The sequence below is a fragment of the Temnothorax longispinosus genome, chromosome 12 (assembly GCF_030848805.1).
Source record: "Temnothorax longispinosus isolate EJ_2023e chromosome 12, Tlon_JGU_v1, whole genome shotgun sequence".
NCBI lineage: Eukaryota > Metazoa > Arthropoda > Insecta > Hymenoptera > Formicidae > Temnothorax > Temnothorax longispinosus.
Window position 1 is genome coordinate 7,639,946 of NC_092369.1, and position 19,966 is coordinate 7,659,911.

Sequence of the window (19,966 nt, forward strand, 5' to 3'; positions counted from 1 at the left end):
CGCTGACTGAGTAGTCATTCTCATCGAATGCGCGTTTTTTCACTTGCGCTCTTTTATAACGGGCGAAACTTTGCGCAATACGATGGCTAATTACCGTTAATTATTTGAAAACATAGACCAAAGAATAAAATCGATATAATATTATACATTCTTTCTTGTAATACACTGAATGGCATTGGATATATATTTTTTAGATTGACAGCATTATTTTGAGATGCAGAATTTTTATACATTTTCCGCGCTTATTTTTTGTTCGTTATTTGTTTTCTCGTCAGAATGCGAAACAGTTTTATGGTTAAATTTCGCTTTTGGCGTTAGTTATTTTGTGGTATATTATAATAAAATGAAATGTAGTGTTATATTTTTCTATAGATATTTCCAATAGCAAAGTCGTCGTGATAATAATGATAATAATACCAACAACATTTTCATCTTTATTTTCCAATTCGTTTCTGCGGAGTCGCAGACTGTTTCTCATAAGTTTACAAATTAGCGGAAAATTTTGTACAATTGCAGAGTAGTTACTTTTGTCGTCGCATCGATTTTCTTAAGAAACAGACGCAACGACATTCAATTGTGAGTGCCGGTTCTGAGATCAAAGATTTAATTGGTTCTCCTCTGGTCTTGGGTGTCACGTAAACCGATTACGCATTTATTTCTATGTTAATAACCGTGCGACCGCAGCGTAATTTATAAATTATTTGATTTGGTTTCTATGAGCTGTCAAAGTAAAACGCTCCCGATTATACCGAACTGCCGACTAAAGAGGAACGACCGAGCGCGCCTGTGCGATGAAATAAGTATTACAAAGGAGAGCTTAGTAAGCAGAAACGGATTCCTATAAAATGCGATCGTTTCTTACGAAAGAGATAGCGTTTATCTTGCAACGAGTAATTTGTTGTCTTATTTATCTCTCTCAAAATCGAATGCTCTGTGGATGATGTTAACGATAAAAATAAGATTAAGGTAAAACGTAGATATATAACCAGCGGTCTTTCGTCCACGGTATTACATCATAAATTATATTTTTCTAAGCGAGTAATTCATTGCCGTTGCATTTATTAAAATTATAATAAAGAATACATTTCTCTCTCTCTCTCTCTCTCTCTCTCTCTCTCTCTCTCTTTCAGGAGTTTATCTAACCTAATTAATCATTAGAGAACTTTAGAGATAATAATGTAACGGAATAGCCAAATTATGCACGCAGTTTTCATAATGAAAAACGTGCAGATGAGCAATGTAGGGATTTACAAAGAAAGGATTATACATCCGTTTTGCTTTAGCATTAACCCAGCGCGCAGCGTCTTGATTTCGTCGAAACGCCCCGCGGCGCAATATCGAGTAACAGAGGAGACGAAACGATGCGAAGGCACCTTGCTCTTTGATCCCGCCTCCCACGGAATTTCGTTTCATCTCGAGTATGCGCGCCCGTTCTCCGGCCCCGAGATGAAGCGTATCGCGGGCGTGAACGCTTAACGGTTACCCGTTACCGTACCCGTACCCGTTACCGTAAACGCGCGGAACGCGCCCTGTTATATCAATTTCGGTTTGCGGCCCCAAGGCGAAGTCGACCGGAAAGAAGATCGGCGAATTCCGGGAGAGACGACGGTCGATCGCACACGCCTGCGGATGCAAATGAAAAGAGATTATCATCCCGCCTGTACGCAAATATGCGGGCTGCCTCGGATATGCACCTGCGCGGTGCATTACGCAGTTTCTACCGCGTATATTTTCTCGCTGCCCGTCGCGGCCGCCGTCGCTGGGCATCGTTCTTTCGCACCGGCAAAGTGGAGCGAACGTGCTCTCCAACGGATACCGGCCGCGAGGAGAGAGAGACAGGGTAAAATTAGTTTCAACCTCTTGCGGTTCCTTCCTCGCTCAGGACCGGATCTGTATGGAAACTAACCGCCTTCTGTTGCGGCTGGCAAGTGAACGGGTCAGTTGATGCAAGCTTCACGATTATATAATATTCTAGTCGAATAGTTCACGGGTTATTATCATTATAAATGATAATTTGCATTTTTTTATTATTTACTCCAGTTTTTCCTATTATTGATTGTTAATTGAATAAATATCTATTAAATAAAAAAGAGAGGAAGCAGGAGAGAGAAAGAGAAAGAAGGAGCATAATTATCACTTCGTGCGATCACACTGTTTATTAAACGGCCAGTCATCAACGCATTTAAATAGCTGGCGCAAACAAATCAGTGAATTGGTGTGCAATTGAACGTGCGCCGCGAGTGCCCGGTCGATCGCGATTGTTCGGACAATTAGTCGAACACGAATAATGCCGCGCGCGAGAGCCCCGACGCGAAACTGAATTTACGTGACTTCTGGGTCACGTACAAGTTGCACGTTCGCCAAAGCAACAATAGAATTATCCGCGTCGTGGACGCGCGTTCTGCGAAGGCAGCCGCCTTCGTCTTCGTAAACTTTGATATAGCACGAGCTGGTCTTCTCGCTCGTGATTCGCCGAGCGAGTATCGATCTAACGGGAACGAGAGTACGACGAGTTTAAGAGTACGCGAACGCGATCGTTGCGAAGAGATGGTTTGGCGACCCGAAAATTGCCGCCCGAAAAGTGACGTAAATTACCCGCGGGAAATATATCTCGAAAAGCGGTCGAGAAGAATTATTGTTCCGCCGATTCATCGATAATCACGATTATACCGAAGTAACGTTCTCCCCACCGTTCTGACAATGTACGCACTCAAGTGCCCCCATTTTCAGATACCCCATAATCACCGAGAAACAAGTATCATCACGACACGACACGGCGTAAATAGACGCCGATGATGATCCCCGATGTCTCTCTACAGCCGCGACCCTCAACCTTTCATGAATTATCAATTCGAGATAGTTTATTCGTATCTTCATTCATCCAGCATCCGATTATGTACAATATACGTGCTCGTAATTCTCTTTCAGACATTCTATAATTCTTCTGTGGCATGTATGCACGTTGTGAAACTCTCAAACCGCAATTAAACATAAAGTCTAGATCTGGAAACGAACGAAATAATGTATACGCGCGCGCTGATCTGAATTTTACAACAGATTTTTTTAAGCGGTACCGTATCTGGAGTGGTATTTCCTGAAATATGCACAAAGCACAGACGCCAATCCGGAATTCAGGATGGAATTTATACTTCTCAATTTAAACGTGTAATATCAATAGTAATCGCAAACATAAACTCTCTTTATATTTTTCTTTTAGAGTCTGTGTTCTTTTGATCTTTTGATCGTGCTATTTTAATATCTTTTTATTTAATCTTCAGTTTGAAGCGTTATTAAATTTACGTGTCCTAATTGCATTCGACGATAAAAAACGTATCTGCTGTAAGTCAGAATAAACAAATAATTCTTTTATCTTAATATACCAATTGTTACGTTAAATAAATATATTTAGCTATCATTTATATACCTATAATAATAATTAACAACTCAGACATAAAATTACAAGTATTTTTGTAACAACGTTGACAAGAAATTAGTGTATAATTCACAAAAATTACATCTTCGGGAAATGACTGCAAAGGCATGTCTCACCATAAAAGCCAATTTCACGATCAGAGAACGAGCTGTTCAGCGACGTCTCAAAATAATAATAATGCTAATAATAATAACATAATAAGTGGAAACGGGGGTAATGATCGTGCATAAATCGCTATTCAGCGTTGGGCGCCTCGGCGCTCGTCGACGATCGTCGCCGACTACGCGGCTCGGCGCATGCAGTTGCACCTGCCGGGAACGAGGCGCGCAAGCGCTCAGGTGCTACAAACCGCCGCACGGAGGTAAAACGACGCGCGGTCTCGAGCTTTCGTAGTCGGCATCGGCCATCCGCGACGCGAACTTTCACCCGGTCGACGGTACCGCGCGTGTCGCGGCGCGACTTACAAAGTTGTTTGTTGCGCGCGGAGGAAAGAGAGACATTTTTCACCTCTCACCTGCGCAAATTCTGGCTGATATACGCGCAAAAACGTGGAGCGAATTGAAAAATGTGCAGTTGATCTTGGAATTCGGAAAGTTAATCTTCGGATCTTTGTTTTTCGGCGATCGCGCCAGTGCAATTTGCGATCAGCGAGGAAATATGGGGATTAATCCAAGCTGGTGTTTACACATATTTTCGGATTGACTTACGCGCACACGCGCGTGCAAGAAACGATGTCTTCTCTTCGAGGACGGTGCCGCACGGGCGAATTGCAGTCGTGCCGCGTCGAATGCAGGCGTTGATTTTATCTATTCCAATCGCGCCCATAGGCAAACGCGTGCACGCGAATGGAAAAACTGTTTGGGAAAACAAAAGTTGCGGGCGGCCAAAAGCGTCGCTGTCTCTAATTTTAATTTCGCCGGCCGTCCTGCCCGGTTTATATAAACCGCGTTTTCGCGTTTTCGATTGCTCGATCGCGCGATGAAACCAGCCGGCCGGAAGAATTTCGATGCTGTCCCCGGAATTGCGGCGAGCCGCTCTTAACCCGGATAGGGCCGCGAAGGTAGGCTGAAATACCGCGGCAGCGCAACCAATGCGGCCTCAAATCGCCCAGCAACGCGAGTTAACGTACCCGCGCGTTTCAAAATAAACCACGGTCACGCTAAAATTTCGATATCGGTCGGAGGCACGATCGCCAATAGCACGAGTTAACAAGTGTATCGTATATTGTCGCATAATATACACAATCGTTGTCGAAAATCTCTTTGTATTCCAGAGAATGATAGCAATCGTATAGCGGTGGTACCGATATCCCTGAATTGGTCCACAATGCGAATTAATACGTGCAATTCAAAATAAATGCGGTTTTGCAAAATTTCAACCGATCGGAATCTCGATCGCGAATGGTATACGAGTTCATATATCCACATTCTCTGCTATTATATATATATATATATATATACACACACACACACAGAATTATATGGAATCATGTAAATTATGCTGCTTGAATTAGCTCACAATTAATGCATTCGATTCGAAATAAATGCGATTTCGCAAATTTTCAGTCAATTGAAGGCCTAAACTGCCATGTTTATCATACCAACATACGTGCAATGCGAATTTTTCTTTATCTAAAATTATAGAAATTCGGAATTGAGTGATCCGTGCAGCTTACTTTACTTGATCGATATAAAGTCCATTCCCCGCACAGGCTCAATTATTCGACTGATTATCGACGATCAGGGATCTATCGCTTTTAAGATTTGCATTTATGATTAAGGAAACGTATTTAATGATCATAATAAAACGTAATAAACTTCCACCAATTTTCTTTCTGTAACTATTAAATTCTTGCATGGTCTTTTTACGGGTAGTATTCAAAGCAAAACTGATAACATATTGGAGGAATATTTCATGTACGAGTACATGAGGAGCACACACACGCTTATACATACACACATCTAACCGAGATTGCTCGTTCGCGCAAAAGCATTGAAATTTATTAAGTAAGGATACAAACGAGGAAATATCCGTTCGATAAATGCGAACGCTGCGCTGAATCGAGATATGATTATCGAAGCGAAAGCTCGTCCCCTTGCGTTTCCGACAAAATTGTGGGAAACCGCACTTAAATTGAGATCTATAGAACTTATAAGACACGAGGGATGGATTGCGAAGTCGAGTTATCGTGTATATACTCAGGCAGAACGATAAGATAATAAAGAGCAAAGGACATCGCGTCCGTTGCTGATTGTGTGAATCGGTATCGGTAGAATAGATGATCGGTCGATTATGGCGAAAAGGGCGAAAGCGGAAATGGAGGGCGCGCGTCACATTGGCTTCGATTTTGTATGAGAAATCGAGCAATTTTATCGAGCATATACGCCAATGCATATCGATGAAACGAGAGCGGTGGAAAGCGAGAGCTTTCAGGGGAAAAAAGAAGAAATAAGAGCAATGCACGGCGGGGCTAGAATTTCGTACTCGAAAACGTGGACCGTGTCGCGGCAGATGGTAGTTATGGATAGCGATGAGATCGAAATGACAATTGAATTGGCGACGGTGATAGCGGCAAATATTCCCACGTATTGGCGACTGGAAATCGCACGTGAAATTAGCGATCGACAAGATTGGTACGAAAAATTCACGGTGTTAGAATTTAACAGATTCGGATAAGTACCACGTTAATCTGATTGACAAAATGAAATCTTAGTATTGGACATGTTAAGCGATCTTTCAACAGGTTGTTAATAGAAAGGGACATAAAATTGCGTTACGTTAAAAAATCTCACGTGTAGAAGAGGAATTTTTTTGAACGGAAGGAAATAAACCTGCGCTTTCCTAAGCAAGGGAGGAATGATACAATGTTAATTTGATACAATATTTAAAGTTAACATTCAGTCAAGAGAGGCTAACCCAATCTTGTCCAGAGGAGAATATTTACAGTATCGATCAAATATTTCCCCCTAGGACTAAGTTCTTAACTTTCATCGCATGATGGCAAAAAGGTTCGTCTTGGGTGATAAAATCCTCTTCGTTTATTCATATCGTAATACTGCCGTCGGAAGAATTTCCTCGTGAAGGCAGAGTCGACATAGATACAATAAAAAGTACGGTGGTGTGTGAATAAGTCAGGAATGGGTAGGCACATCGCCCCTTATTCGGACGTATCCGAAGGGGAATATTCGCTGACAAATCGATTCTCATAGGCCACACACGATCGGGCCGTCCGTCGAGCGTCGTGCATGGGATTGTGTTTCGCGCGGCCCGGCCGCCTGCGCACGTGAGTACGGAGGGGAAAAAACGGGAACAAGAGGAATGCGAGGATACTTGCCGAATAAATAAACCATGGCGACCCTACAATTGTGAGTTCCAGCAGACCTATCGAACTTTCAAACTTGGAATCATTTACGAATGTGGCGTGGCGTGGCGTGGCCGTTGCAGCCTCGAGATAAATCGCGTGTGAAGGTATCGTACTACCTACGCGCGAACCACGACATGAAACAATATTTCTCGCTTCGCTCGCGGCTCTCTATCGATATTGTGCGCCGCATAAAACTTCGTAATCGTGTTTAGGCTTGTCGAACTTTTCGTTTCGGCGTTCCAGCTCGCTTCTACAACTCGGTACCTTCGATGATGTAGAATATAGACCATGAAGAAAAATGAATGTACATATATAGTCGGAAATCGCCATATCTACACAATTCATAAATTCGAAAAAAACAATATGCAGTAGGTCAAATCTAGTCAGTTTTAGCTTTCGGTATCAAATGCACACGTGGCACGGAAATTGTATTACTGCTAATTTCCGGCTGCCCGATGATGCTGAACCGTAAAATCAAATATGTAATATTCACTTCTGTAAAGTAACTTCGAATTGAATACCCGAATGTTATGCCGAGGTAGCAAAGAAAAGCTTTCCGAGGTATGATTTCCGATGCACGTTGCACATGTGGCTCGGATCAGCGGGCGATACTCGTGGGTAAACGGAATCCTCGCAAGATACATCCCAATTATAAACACAAATCACTATTTCGAAGTTAGGCATCAGGTCAGCCCCGCTTGATAAACAGCACCATCCCGTTCGATCTCCACGCTCATTAGCAGCGACCGTTGTGCAATCCATGCGTCATCTCTGTACCTATCTATCTCCTCTGCCTGCGCGACGATCGATCGGCGAAGCGATGTATACATCGTATCGGCAACTTCCTCCTAAGAGCGTTGCTCTGTCGCGCGCGCGGCTGATGCGACGTCTCGATGCCGGACGACGCCCGGGACTTGCAACGCAAACTCGCAACAAGTTGCATTTAAAATCCGCATCTACTGTCCGTAGGAGCAGTTGCGCGGCAGTTTCGTCTCTTTTCTTCTCCTCCCATTCTCCTCCGCTCGCCTAGCGCATCGCGTCCCCCCCCTCCCCCCCGGAAACCCCGTCAAATCGCCGAGTATTCTCGACTGATTCGGGCTATTCAGACAAGAGCTCGCCCGAGATTTCCCGTCCGCTCGGCCCCAGGATTATCCCTGAAATTCGTTATGAATTCATTCAGGGGTATACTACGCCGCACGGATTGAGCAGCGTTTGGTACTGCCACGGCGGTCTTCTGTCTTGACAGCTGGTAATTATTAATGAGATTAACTCGCTCATTTCGAGTGGAATGTATAGGTGGAGGGAAACGCAGGATTGCTCGGTCGTCTCTATTTTTGGGTGTCGCGGCGCCGTTCTGCTTTATTCATGCGCCTCAATAATTTTTATGCTCGCTCATTAATTCGGCTCCATCTTTACGGTGGTCGTTGAGAAGCACGCCGTTTTCCTCGCAAATGCGAATTAAAAGGCGTTGCACTTTGACTTACGACTCCTCGCGACAGGGAAATCCAGTTAAGCAGCGGGCCACGTGGAATTACCGGAATTTCTCGACCGAAAGCTTCAAAGATGAAGAGCACTCGACTTGCTACGGAACGAACGCTTTTAGCACCTTACTTTGGTAAAGTAAAGAGAGAGGATAGAAAGAGAAAGAAAACTTTCAGTCGTGAAAAATTTTTAACTGGCGGGGTAAAAGGAAGAATGTCGCGGGAGGTCAGTTCCCACAAGAATGCGCCAGGATGGAGGCGCCGGATGTCAATCCGCGGATATCGGGTTAGATTCTTTCAGATGCCTCGTTTTCTCTCAACTGACAACCAATCGAAATATCCCTCGGTATAAAGTGAGTAAGCGCCGCGACAACCGGGTAAATATAAGTCGCGAGTACATATATGCGGGATAAGGGGGTCGCGCCCCTTAACTGCGTATACGTTTCTTCCCTGGGTCAGACGCATAGTGAAAACACAATAACCCGCGGCAATCATTAAATTTAATTGACAGTGGAATAACGAAGAAGCTCGCCGCTAATTAAGACCTGGCGCGATGGGCATTCTCGCGCGTGCCTGGCGAGTTCGCCTCTTTTCCTCTTTTTTTTTTCTCTTTTTCGCTATCAATTCTGCAATTGTCTCTAACGCTATGGATGTGCCATGCACAATTCTTTTTCGCTTGAACTAACCGTGCCGTGAACGCGCCTCCGAACCAACTAACGCGTGGCTGGTGATTAAATTCAAATAGGGTAGTTGGCAGTTTCGTATAAATGGGACAACACGGTGATTATCCAAATAAGCTTTATTATCTATGGAAGTAGGATTAAATTGTAATTATTAGATTAGAAAATAATGAGAGTGTAATTAATAACTGTCAGAAAATTAAGAGCGATGATCATTAGCTTTTTACTACAATAATTATCCCGTTGATCCATTTATTGAAAATGCTCAATTAAGCTCTCGATAGATACTATAATCAATTTCGTGAAATTTGAAGTAATCGACATGAGAGATTGCGCTTTACATTTTTAACCAAAAACCAGATCGATTTTGAACATCCACGAGATTAATGGATTCAAATTGTATCAAATTAATCTTTTTGACGTGAACTGATGGGAGGTGTTCATTGGCGTACATTTCCCATCTACGCTGCGTGTGGACAAACGCTTCGTTTTTTTTTTTCATTGCTATTACGCGACATTTCTGTGACGTCAGGAAGAAGAGAATTGTTGGCGAGATCGCCGCCAGTCGTCGAGGAAACTGGGTGAAAATTACAAATCGTGGACCGGAGGGTGCGCGAGCGCCGCCGAGCGATGGATTTTATGTTGCTGCTCCTCGTGATGCTGCTGAGACAAGAGGGTGAGTGCTTTCACTTACGCGAGCTGCTGCGCTTTCGAGCGCACGAACGCACATCGGTCTCATCCCGCAAACGCGTGCTTGTCCCTTCGCTACATCCACTTTAAAGGATAAACATCCTCTTTCCACCACCCTCCTCTCTCTCTATCTCTCAGCGATGACTTCCTTTTTTTACTCGCCCCTAAGGATGCTAACTACTGCGCTGTATTTTAAGCACGTGCTTCGAGAAAGCCACAAAGACTGTGAAAAGCCATTCGCGAGAATCGGTCTCGCTCGTGAAAATCCTTTAAGCGTTAAAATTGTGATGAAAATCTGATTGCGTTACATATTATATGTACCTTTTAAACTGTCGCGTAACGAGTATGACAAATCGAAACATTTGTTGGCTGAATTATGCATTATAAATATGCGTACATTTCTGTCCATTACGGAAACAAGTGCATATACGGAAACGAAACGTAGACATGGCATTGTTCTCTAACCTGTTAATATAGATATACACTATATTTATAGAAACTTAAATTGATTCTCTCTCTGATATTACATTATTCAATTATATTATTTGTAAATTTAATGATTATAATTAAGATTCAATACCCGGTAATTTTGTACCTATCTTTGTGCTCCATATAGTAACATTTTTCCTTCATATATTTTATACTACTACAGTAATACATATAAAGTTTTACATTTAACCAATTGGATTTTTTACCTCATCGATAAAATATAAAAGTTATTATCTTAATTATTATCTTAATTAGTCGAATTATATTATAATTTTTAGTGAAAGAAAATAAAGTAACGCTATTTATAAGAATTATTAAAAATTAGTAAAATTCTCATCAGTTCAGAGTTCGAGAAATAATTAAATAAACGTGAGTAAACACAGTGTGAAACGCAGCTGCGCCATAATTTATAATTACGTGAAATAATCTGACTTATTGTTAGATGGGAATTGCAATCGGAAAGGATAGTTTTCACCGAGTGGCACGGTTATCATATCGCAAATAAAACATAACTGTTGAAATTATAACTTAATAATAGCGTGCTTGATACCAATCAATTTTATCGTAAATCAGACAAATTACCGGGACCGAAACATACGGCATTTCCAAGCGATATCAAAAGCGACGTTCGCAAACTGATACCATGACATTTCACGTACGAATTACACAAACTCGGGCTTGATATAGAACACCAATCAAGCTTGTAGACGATAGTTTCGCTTTCCTCACGATCCGTCTTTAACAGTCGGGTTCAAGATCGTCGTCATTAGTTAGCCCCCTCTGGCTAAGGTATATATAGTTCAATGGGTCTATCACGAAGAGCATAACAGCCGAAGATGCGTACGTTGCAGACGATGTATAGCTCATAGTGGTTCTCAAATTTTAATATCTCGACTCCGCCGCCGCCGCGAGATACATAAATTTATTTAAAGCTTTCACGATGGCGCATAATTTGGTGCGCGATAAAGCGCAAGTTTTATGACGCGTCTCGGGATAATGCGCTTTAAAAACAAACGCGTAATAAGAATACGCATAACTTGCATAATTCACTGCGGAAACGGCGTCTGACGGTTGTTTCCTAACAGTTCAGACACATGGTATAGAACGTGGTATAGAATCACATATGCGCATATCTTTCCCTTGTTTAGATACATAAATATCGCGATACATTAAATCACAAAAAGTTATATTTCATCTGCGTGAATTATTGAATTATGATCCAAAGCGAACAGAAAGAAAATAAACCAGCTTACAAAATTTACTAGAAAGCATCATTAAAAATTTAACAAAAGATGTTTCACGCTGTGTTAAACGCTGTAAGATACATCTTGTATTAATGCTCTTTGTTATTAAGAATTAAATAATATGATGTCTTCTGGGTTTTTCGAAAAGCTTTTCTCTTTCCTTTTTGTTTACGAGAACTTGCTAGAGAATTCAAGTTGGTAGTAGGTTGCAAATAGCACTTTGAGAATCACTGAGACGTACATATAGTGTAGTTACCTACAAGCTAAACCCATCCCTACGCTAAAGTTTCCTCTACCGTTCTATACCCAAGTATTTGATAGCTCTTGTAATTTCCAAATGGCCGTTCCCCATCTCGTTTGTGCCGTTTTTTTTTTTCGATGATCTGTTCTTTCTTTCTCAGTTTAGCCCCCAATCTGGGTACGTAGCCTAACGAGGATGAAAGGTTGAGCTCGTTTTAAGAGCAAAGAACGTAAGGAACGGTTAAAAAATGACGCTATTTCTAATTACATTCCGCCCGTTCCTTCCCGGTTATCATAATTTCAACGAGGGTGCACGCAACGCAAAAAAAAATAGAAGTCAAATGAGGGTGAATTAGAAACTCGAGAAGAGAAAGAGGAAGAAAGAGAAAGAGAGTCGAGGGTGCGCGTTGAGTAAGAGAGCCGAGTGCAGGATGGCTGGGATTTATTACGTTCCGGTAGGCGGCTAGGCGGCCGAGGGAGAAGCGGCGAAGAAGCGAGCGTTACACCGTGGCGAAATAAAAGTCTCACGTTAAGGCAAGGCAAATGGTGTAAAAGTCAAAATTAAATGGGCAGAGACGAAACGAGTTTGGGAGCGGTTAAAAGGTTACGATCGCCGAGATATTAAGTAACTGCGAATACGGAGATGCTTTCTATATCAACTGCCGGCGAATATCTACGGAGATCACCTGAGATTTTGCCTCCGTCACGTCGACACGTGAAATAACAGTTTGCGGTTATGAAATTTCGCGACAGTAAAGTTTGACATACACGTCTCGCGAGTGAAGAATCGAATGGAACGCAGACTTCAGTAAAACGAATAGCAAGAATGATATAATAAAATAAACATGGGAACCAGTGAATGTTTGTCTACTGAAATTACTTTTACACAATAAATGCAGATAAGTCAATTGATAACTAAGAAATTATGACAATTAATTGCGAATAATGTTTTTTGTTTATTTTTATTTTATTAACAATTTCTGTGATCAATCGCGAGAGCTGTATAGAGAGCTCAAATGGAGATGCAAAGGAATACGAGAACGCAGAAACGAGCTGATAAAATAATGAAGAAACTGCTACGTTCTTTCTCGGAAATCGTACGGAAAGCTTTTTTTTTTATCGGTTGTATCCTCGGCAGGAAATGAAAAGCGTTTTGACCAAAGAGAGAAAAGTGCATCGCCCCATACATATCAATATGGAGAGCGTATGTACCAAGATGTACCTGATATAAAATTTTAAAACCGTGAACTTGAAGTCTATACACATATACAAAACGAGTATCCGCGTCGACTCGGTTAGCATAAATAAATAAAAGATGCATCGAACACTTCGGCGTCGCAAGTTTTTCCTTCTCAGATAAGTCATCCGCGAAGATCGCAAATTGATGGCATAATTAGACAATAAAAAAAAAAACAGAAATATCGAAACGTTTGTTGGCTCTAATAATTTTTAAAAATAATTGGCAACATTAATAAGTATATTTTATATTTATTTCCAATCTATTGAAAAATCTTTAACTTTTCACGCTCAAAAGATGATATTCGATAGAAAAATGATATCCAGAAGTGACAAAGTTTGCTGAATTAATAAAATTTTACATCTACAAATGAAAGAAAGGTAATTATCCAGAACAGGGTCTTTCCCGAATTTTTATTTTTTTTTTTGCGGCTCTCTAGGTAAAAATGTTTGTTGTGACTCCGACAGTGATTCTCTATTCTGGATAATTACTGAAAAAAAAAGAAGAAAGTCTCGCCACAGTTTGATCAATTTGTGATATCTCAGATTGCTTAAATTGTTACGACAGATTTCTTTTTGCTTTTTTATTCGCAGATGTAAACTTCTATTAATTTAGAAAACTTCGTCACTTTTTTTAAGTATAAAAAACTAAAGACATTTTTTATCAATCTGTCTGCTATGGAAAAATTCTATTACCTATAATATTAGTTAAATTTTTTATCTAATAAATATCTTATTATACCTTTTCGTTTTTATTTTACCGACATAATTTTTATAAATTGTTCTACGAATTCATATTTTCTGTTACGATACTTATTACCATAATAAGTACCTTGCTTCGACGTTAATCCTTCAAATTGTTAATTGAAGGAAATGATTAGTAGGCAATTAATGCGCGCACGTTAACAACCCTGTCTGCTATTTGAGTATCAAGAGATACATCGAAGAGAGGTTGGTAATTAAATTTCCTATGGGCAATTTGTTTCGTCTTGTTTGCTTAGTCTCAAGGCTTTTGGACATACGACACCGCGTGTGTGTACAAACACGTGGATCAGTGCACAAAGTTCTCCGATTTACGGTCCGGAAACGACGAGCAAGTCATTTAACGGCGTGAGTTCTACCGTATGTATCATGAAACTGAGATTATCGAGTATTTGTTTGTGCAATGATAGCGAGAATATCAATACATCTCATTCATACATAATTACGTATAGTCGCGTATACGAACGTTTAATAGGAACCAAGAGCTAGTGTTTATTTCTCCGAGTATGTGATATCTTGGAAATTAGAACACGTTGTCGTGTGTGTGTGTCATTATTGTAAAATTATGAAAATTATAAAAATAGCTACGGCACCGGAAATCAGTTCTATGTCAACAGGTGTGCGCAGTTATACGTGTAACAGACCGCGAATTAAGCGATCGCTCGAAACGATACACCGCACACGTTATAAAGTGCCCGTGTCGACAAGTCTGGTAAAACGAAAAATCGAAGGCCGAAAAATTGTCGCCCGATTGGAAGGAGAAGAAAATACAGCGACGCGCCCCAGGGCATTCCGGCATTCCGCCGACAATACCGTATGCATTTTCGCGCCCCGATGTAATAAAGCTGATGCAGAAATGCGCGAAACTTAATTTCCCGTCCCTCGGCGTGGAGGCTGCTGGAATTTGAATTTTTCTGCGTGGTCTCGTATTCATGTCTAGTGAGAAACGGTTCGGTTTTTCAGAGAGAGAGAGAGAGAGAGAGCACACGGGCGTATAAAAATGTCGCAGAGCGTAAAAAGTGCAAGCGGAAGTTCCTGCGCAAAAATCCATGCTTCTCGCGCTCAACATTCAACGGGCTCTCATATTGATGGCTAACTCCTTCGCGCGCGATGAAAATATGTCAAAGGAACGGAACTACCGAGTGTCGCGCCATAATTTATCGATCGGGTCGCAGAGAAAAAAGGTGAAAAATGAAGGGCATGCGAAGGAAGCGCGGCTGGATGATTGACGCGCGTAACGAAGATGAATTAAAGAGCGGGGCCGATTTATCTGGATGGCTATCGCGAAGGATCCTCGACAAATTTCCTCGCTCGCTCTAATACGAGAGGCGGATTTGCAACGTTATCATTCATAAGTATGCAGGAGGTTGTCAATAAAGTCACATGATACGAAAAAGAAAGAAAAAAGACAACATGAAAAAGATTAAAATAATTACATTAATGTGGCTCACATAATGTAATTAGTTGTTAGAAAAATAATAATATAATAATTAATTAGTAAAATTAAAAAATTAAAAAAATATTTAGACATATGCGCGTGCAAAATTTGCCGCTGTAAATTGTCCAACATGTGTAAATGTATTTCTGGCCAGACCTGTGGCAAACTGTTTTGTGAAAATCTCTCGCCGTTCGTTCGCCGACGAGAATGTAAACGTCCAGGCGTTGCCGGACTTAAATCGAAAACGCACTCCAACGAGGCGAGTTATATCGCTTCCTCGGCCGCGCGACTCCCTAGAGCAGCCAGTCCGTTCGCCTGATGAAGATAAAACGGGATAATTATAGAGCCTATCGGGGATCGCGGCGCGGCTAAATTTCGTCGGGGCACGCGAGACCGTCGAACATTGGGCGCGGCAATAAAGGTAAAACCGGAGCTTCGGCGGCGGTGCGGGCGGCGGCGGCGGCGGCGGCGGCGGCGGCGATGAAAAAGAAGAGAAAAGAATAAACCCGCGGACGTGCATAGCCGGACGAAACAAAAAGCATGGCCGAGAACATAGAAAATAGAGCGGGCGCGAAAGAAGCGAAAGGCGCTTAATTTTTCATACAAAATAGGTGCATCTGCGTTCGGCCGACCGCGCGTGCTCCCACGGCCTCGCTAATTATTTCTAACTCATTCTTTTTTCATCCGGCTTCTTCTGTTTCGTGACTAGCGGATGCTGCTGGCAGATGCGGTTACCGTTGCCGTTGTTGCTGCCGCCGTTGCCGCTCTCGTATTAGCACGCGTTCAAAGACGGTCGCTGTCGCTGCTCGCAAACTTCCTCCTCGCTAATCGCCCTGGAGCACGCAAATTCCACCTTCCGTCCCGCATCGTGTTTTTTCTCATTTTTCATTTTATATTATCGTATTCTGCTCTAAAGAAAAAACTGAGCTAACACCATTAGGCTGATGTTATCAAACCTATCGTATGATAGCAATTGGAGGAACCTCGAGAAGCACCTCGGGAGTACTTTCGCTTTAGCGAAAATAGAAGCTCGAAAATAGAAGCACTCATCAGATGTTTTATTTTAATATATAAACCATTTGTATATACAAACTTTTTGTAATTATGAAAGTATAATTTTTTATGGTAATGTGTGGGTCACTTTTTGAATGAAATCTGTTTTAAAGATTCCATACAAAATTAGAAAAGAATTGAAAGTACGTACACATTGATTTTTCTTCTTTCTCTCTCTCTTTCAAACATTGCCTTACCTTTATTTTCTCTTACGAAGAAAAAAGAAGTTTTAAAGAAGTTCCTTCGTAAGAGAAAAACTATCGATTGCAAATCGCAGTTTCAGTAATTACCCTGACATAAGCTTTCGCTAGAGTGAAGCAGTATCGTCAAATTCTCGTTGGCTAAATGTACACTCTAATAGCTTTCTCCACCTCTGATCTGTCGTATTCACTTTCTCTCTTCCTCTCGGCTCTTTCTTTATCGCGTTTATTCCCTTAGCTTTCGTGAAAAGGCGCTCGACCAAGTGCGATCTCAGCACTTTCCATCGTCGTTTCCCTCGGTGTTTCGACCTACTCGAGACGGAAACGAAATGTCCTCGATGGGTCAAGCACAAGTTTCGTCTTCTTGCTGAAAAAAAGATGATCGGAGTACAACCGCCTTCAAAAATTTTATATCAGTTTTACTGGTATTCCGATATCTCGTTTCCTAAGGGATACATCTCATTAACCATTTGTATCTTTCAAAATTTTTCTCATTTACTATTGTATAATAGTTTTAATCTCTCTTGTATCTGCAAACTGATTGTACCAGTCGATTGCACGATTTTCTGCATCAAAGGAAGAGAGCAATTATTTAACATCCAAGGGAGTAATTTTTTAACTTCAATTTTGATATTCGCGAAATTATTGCATACCGATTAATCTTCTTGACGTTGAAAATGGTTCTAAATCCTTTCTTTATTCTCCTATAAAATTGCATCTACTGGGGGCTGCAATAAAATTCTATTTTACGCAACATTTTTAAAACATAAGAAAAATAACGATCTATATGGAATTGTGACGCAGCCTCGTCAACAAATAATAATCAATGGACGGGAGAACGCGTTCGATAATAATGGCTGAGGAACTTTTGACGATAATACTACATTACGGGATCCACGTTGGATTTAATTCTCGCGATTTTTACTTCCGGGATGCTAATGGCACCAGTTTAAAAGTCAGCCCTTACCGTCTTTATCGGTAACTTCTTTCATTATACGAATAGTTACGCTTGCATATTTTATATCTCCGACTTTTACTCCCAACCAACCTACTTTTTTTCTCACCAGTTCCGTACTTTGTTACCTCACTCGCCTTCCCGCGTTTCTGCCTCCCGTAAAGCTCCTTTCGCGGAGGAGGTAAATTTAAGTCTCGATCTAACGACTCCGCGAGAAAATTTCGCGATCATGGAGCAATCGAAGGCGTTCATTTCCGCCAAACGCGACGCCGAGAACTATTTCGTGTCGCATTACGGACACGGCATTACGGGCGCGGCTTTCAAATCGCGGGATCGAACTCGCATCGGCGCTTTAATCGACGACAAAATCGATACGCTTGCCAATCCACGACCAAATAATTGACATTATATAAAGTATTCAGGTTGCAATCGCCGGGGTCGTTTAAGCCCGGCGCTCGTGCGGTAGTAATTTTCAATTCCGCGGGAAACGAAATGTCATAACGTTGTCACGCGAAACGACGTTAATTGTGAAACAAAGTGACGGGTTTAAAAGGGTGTAACGGAATGCAAAATTATCGGTGAATTTGTCAGAACTCAATTTAAAGCAATTTGCGCTTGCTCTCGCACGCGAGCGCGCTTGACGTTTTCCCACAAATAAACAACGAAGCTGAACGATCGGATATTGCTCGAACAAGCTTATATTACATTTCTCTCGCGTATATCTGTGTTATATTATACTCGTCCTTTTGCGTGATACGCGTTGATGGTCAATTCCTGAATTGGCATTAACGATATAAGGAGGGCATGGTTTTTACAGAATATCGAGAACTCTATTACCTGCAGTAAAGACGATATTAAAACAAAATTAAAGTAGCAAGAAATATACAAAGAATCACGGTTAAAGCTCGATCAGTGATATATCCATGCAGTATGCCATCGAACATTATTTTTAGACTATTGCGCAAAATTGCTTCATCCAGCATTACATTATACGTTTAAAGCAGATTAACGAATATCGATTCGCGATGTAATTTTGTTACCGTCGTCTGGCCAGTTTAAAATCGCCTGCATGACTGGAGATACGATTTTTTAAAATTACATTAGCGCATTTACCGTAACAAACTTTAAAATAATATCAGAGATAGATGGTACCAAAATTAATTTCATCTAAACGGATCTTTGTTACGTATGTATATGAGAATATCACCGCAACTTTGCATCGACTTTCCACAGACCGACTAACGCACGATATAAAACGGTCTAATGAAGATTCCGCTCATTAACATCTGACTAACGAGCGCGTTTCGACTGAATAACCGCACGACAAAAGTATTAAGCACGCTCCGCCTGCTCACACAGTCGTGTGAGCCTGATCTCGCAATCGGATACCATTATTTCTTTTTATTTTCTTTCATCCGCGATTTTCAGCGTTCCGTCTCTCGTGGTCTATCTGTCGGAAAGCAGGGGATCCGCAGTTTGATGCAGCGCCGGCAGGACGGACGATGTAATTAAAGGTGACACTGTCAGAGCGCGGCAGGACACAGTCGTACAATTACGACGAATAAAATTTAACGAAGTGTGCATCACGCGCGCGGTGTCACTCGCGGATTCGCGCACGTGGTTAATTAAGCTCGCTCGCTCGCTCACTCGTTCGCTCACTCGTCGGCCCACCCTGGGTAACTTGATCCACGCGCGATTCCCAGTCCACCGAGGTATGTAAATCGAGTTCTGCCGTTTCCTATGGCCTGGATCGTATAATTTTCCATCCGCGTCCGGGATCAGAGAAAAATAGCGGGGAGGACGAGCAAAAGAAGAGGGAACGAGGGAAAGGGATAAGTAAAAGAGAGAGGAAAAACGGAACTCGGCGATCTCATGTTCGCGAAGGTATTTTCGTTTCGGTGGGATTGCGGAGGCTTTAGTCCTCCGGATTATATTTCCATTACGCTGTTTGCCGAGTAAGTTACACTCTAATGTTACGCGATATATGTATATATATATATATATATATATATATATAATACGAGAGATAATCCCGCTAAGAAAGGAACCGATTAACGACAAAACAATTCGCGCACGCGATAGCGGAACGCCTCTTTATTATACACGTTAGAGTGTACATCCGCGATAAGCAAACCGTTCATTTCACGCCACGTGCATTATTCCGGTTCTCGTATCGGACGGGAATATATATATATTTAATCCTTTGATGGGAATTTGCAATCCCCAATCGTAGGAAACAATCACCACGCGAGAGAGCTCATTTTAAATCCGACATTCCAGCACGTACCTACACATGCATCTCTTAACGACTCGTTTGTTAACAAATACGCGTGTCAAACTTAGCTGTTCGTTTTATCGACAAACGTGCCAAACCGAATCTGCTCGCGGTCCGTCTTCTCGTCGTTCTCATCGCGGAAAATTCCGTTCGAGCTTCGCCGAACCGCCGGAATGTGCCCAGATCTTGTTACGGAGTTTAAAATGTAACACTGACTGCCTGAATCCCGAGGGACTCGGCTTCTTTTCTCCGTTCCCTTCTCTCAGGCATGCATTCTCGTTTCCAATTAATTCTTCTATTTTCTTTCGACCGCGTTCCTCTAGGCGGCGAGGAGACGTATGTACGGAAGACCGTCGGAGAAGCTCCAAATTAGTCCCGTAAATGTATTCCGAGTGTTATCGCCACAGTTGTATACTATATATTACA

At 41.8% G+C, this 19,966-nt stretch overlaps 1 protein-coding gene across 2 annotated transcripts in view; it reads left to right on the forward strand.

The window, feature by feature from the left end:
- Positions 1-3,828: 3,828 nt before the first annotated feature.
- The window catches only part of LOC139822855 (cell adhesion molecule 2-like), an 83,441-nt gene continuing 67,303 nt past the window's right edge, over positions 3,829-19,966 (forward strand). For both annotated transcript variants that reach the window (XM_071795000.1, XM_071795001.1), the window contains exons 1-2: positions 3,829-4,493; positions 9,491-9,634. In XM_071795000.1, the coding sequence (XP_071651101.1) occupies positions 9,589-9,634 (46 nt within the window). In that variant the 5' untranslated portion in view covers positions 3,829-4,493; positions 9,491-9,588. The remainder of the gene's footprint in view (positions 4,494-9,490; positions 9,635-19,966) is intronic.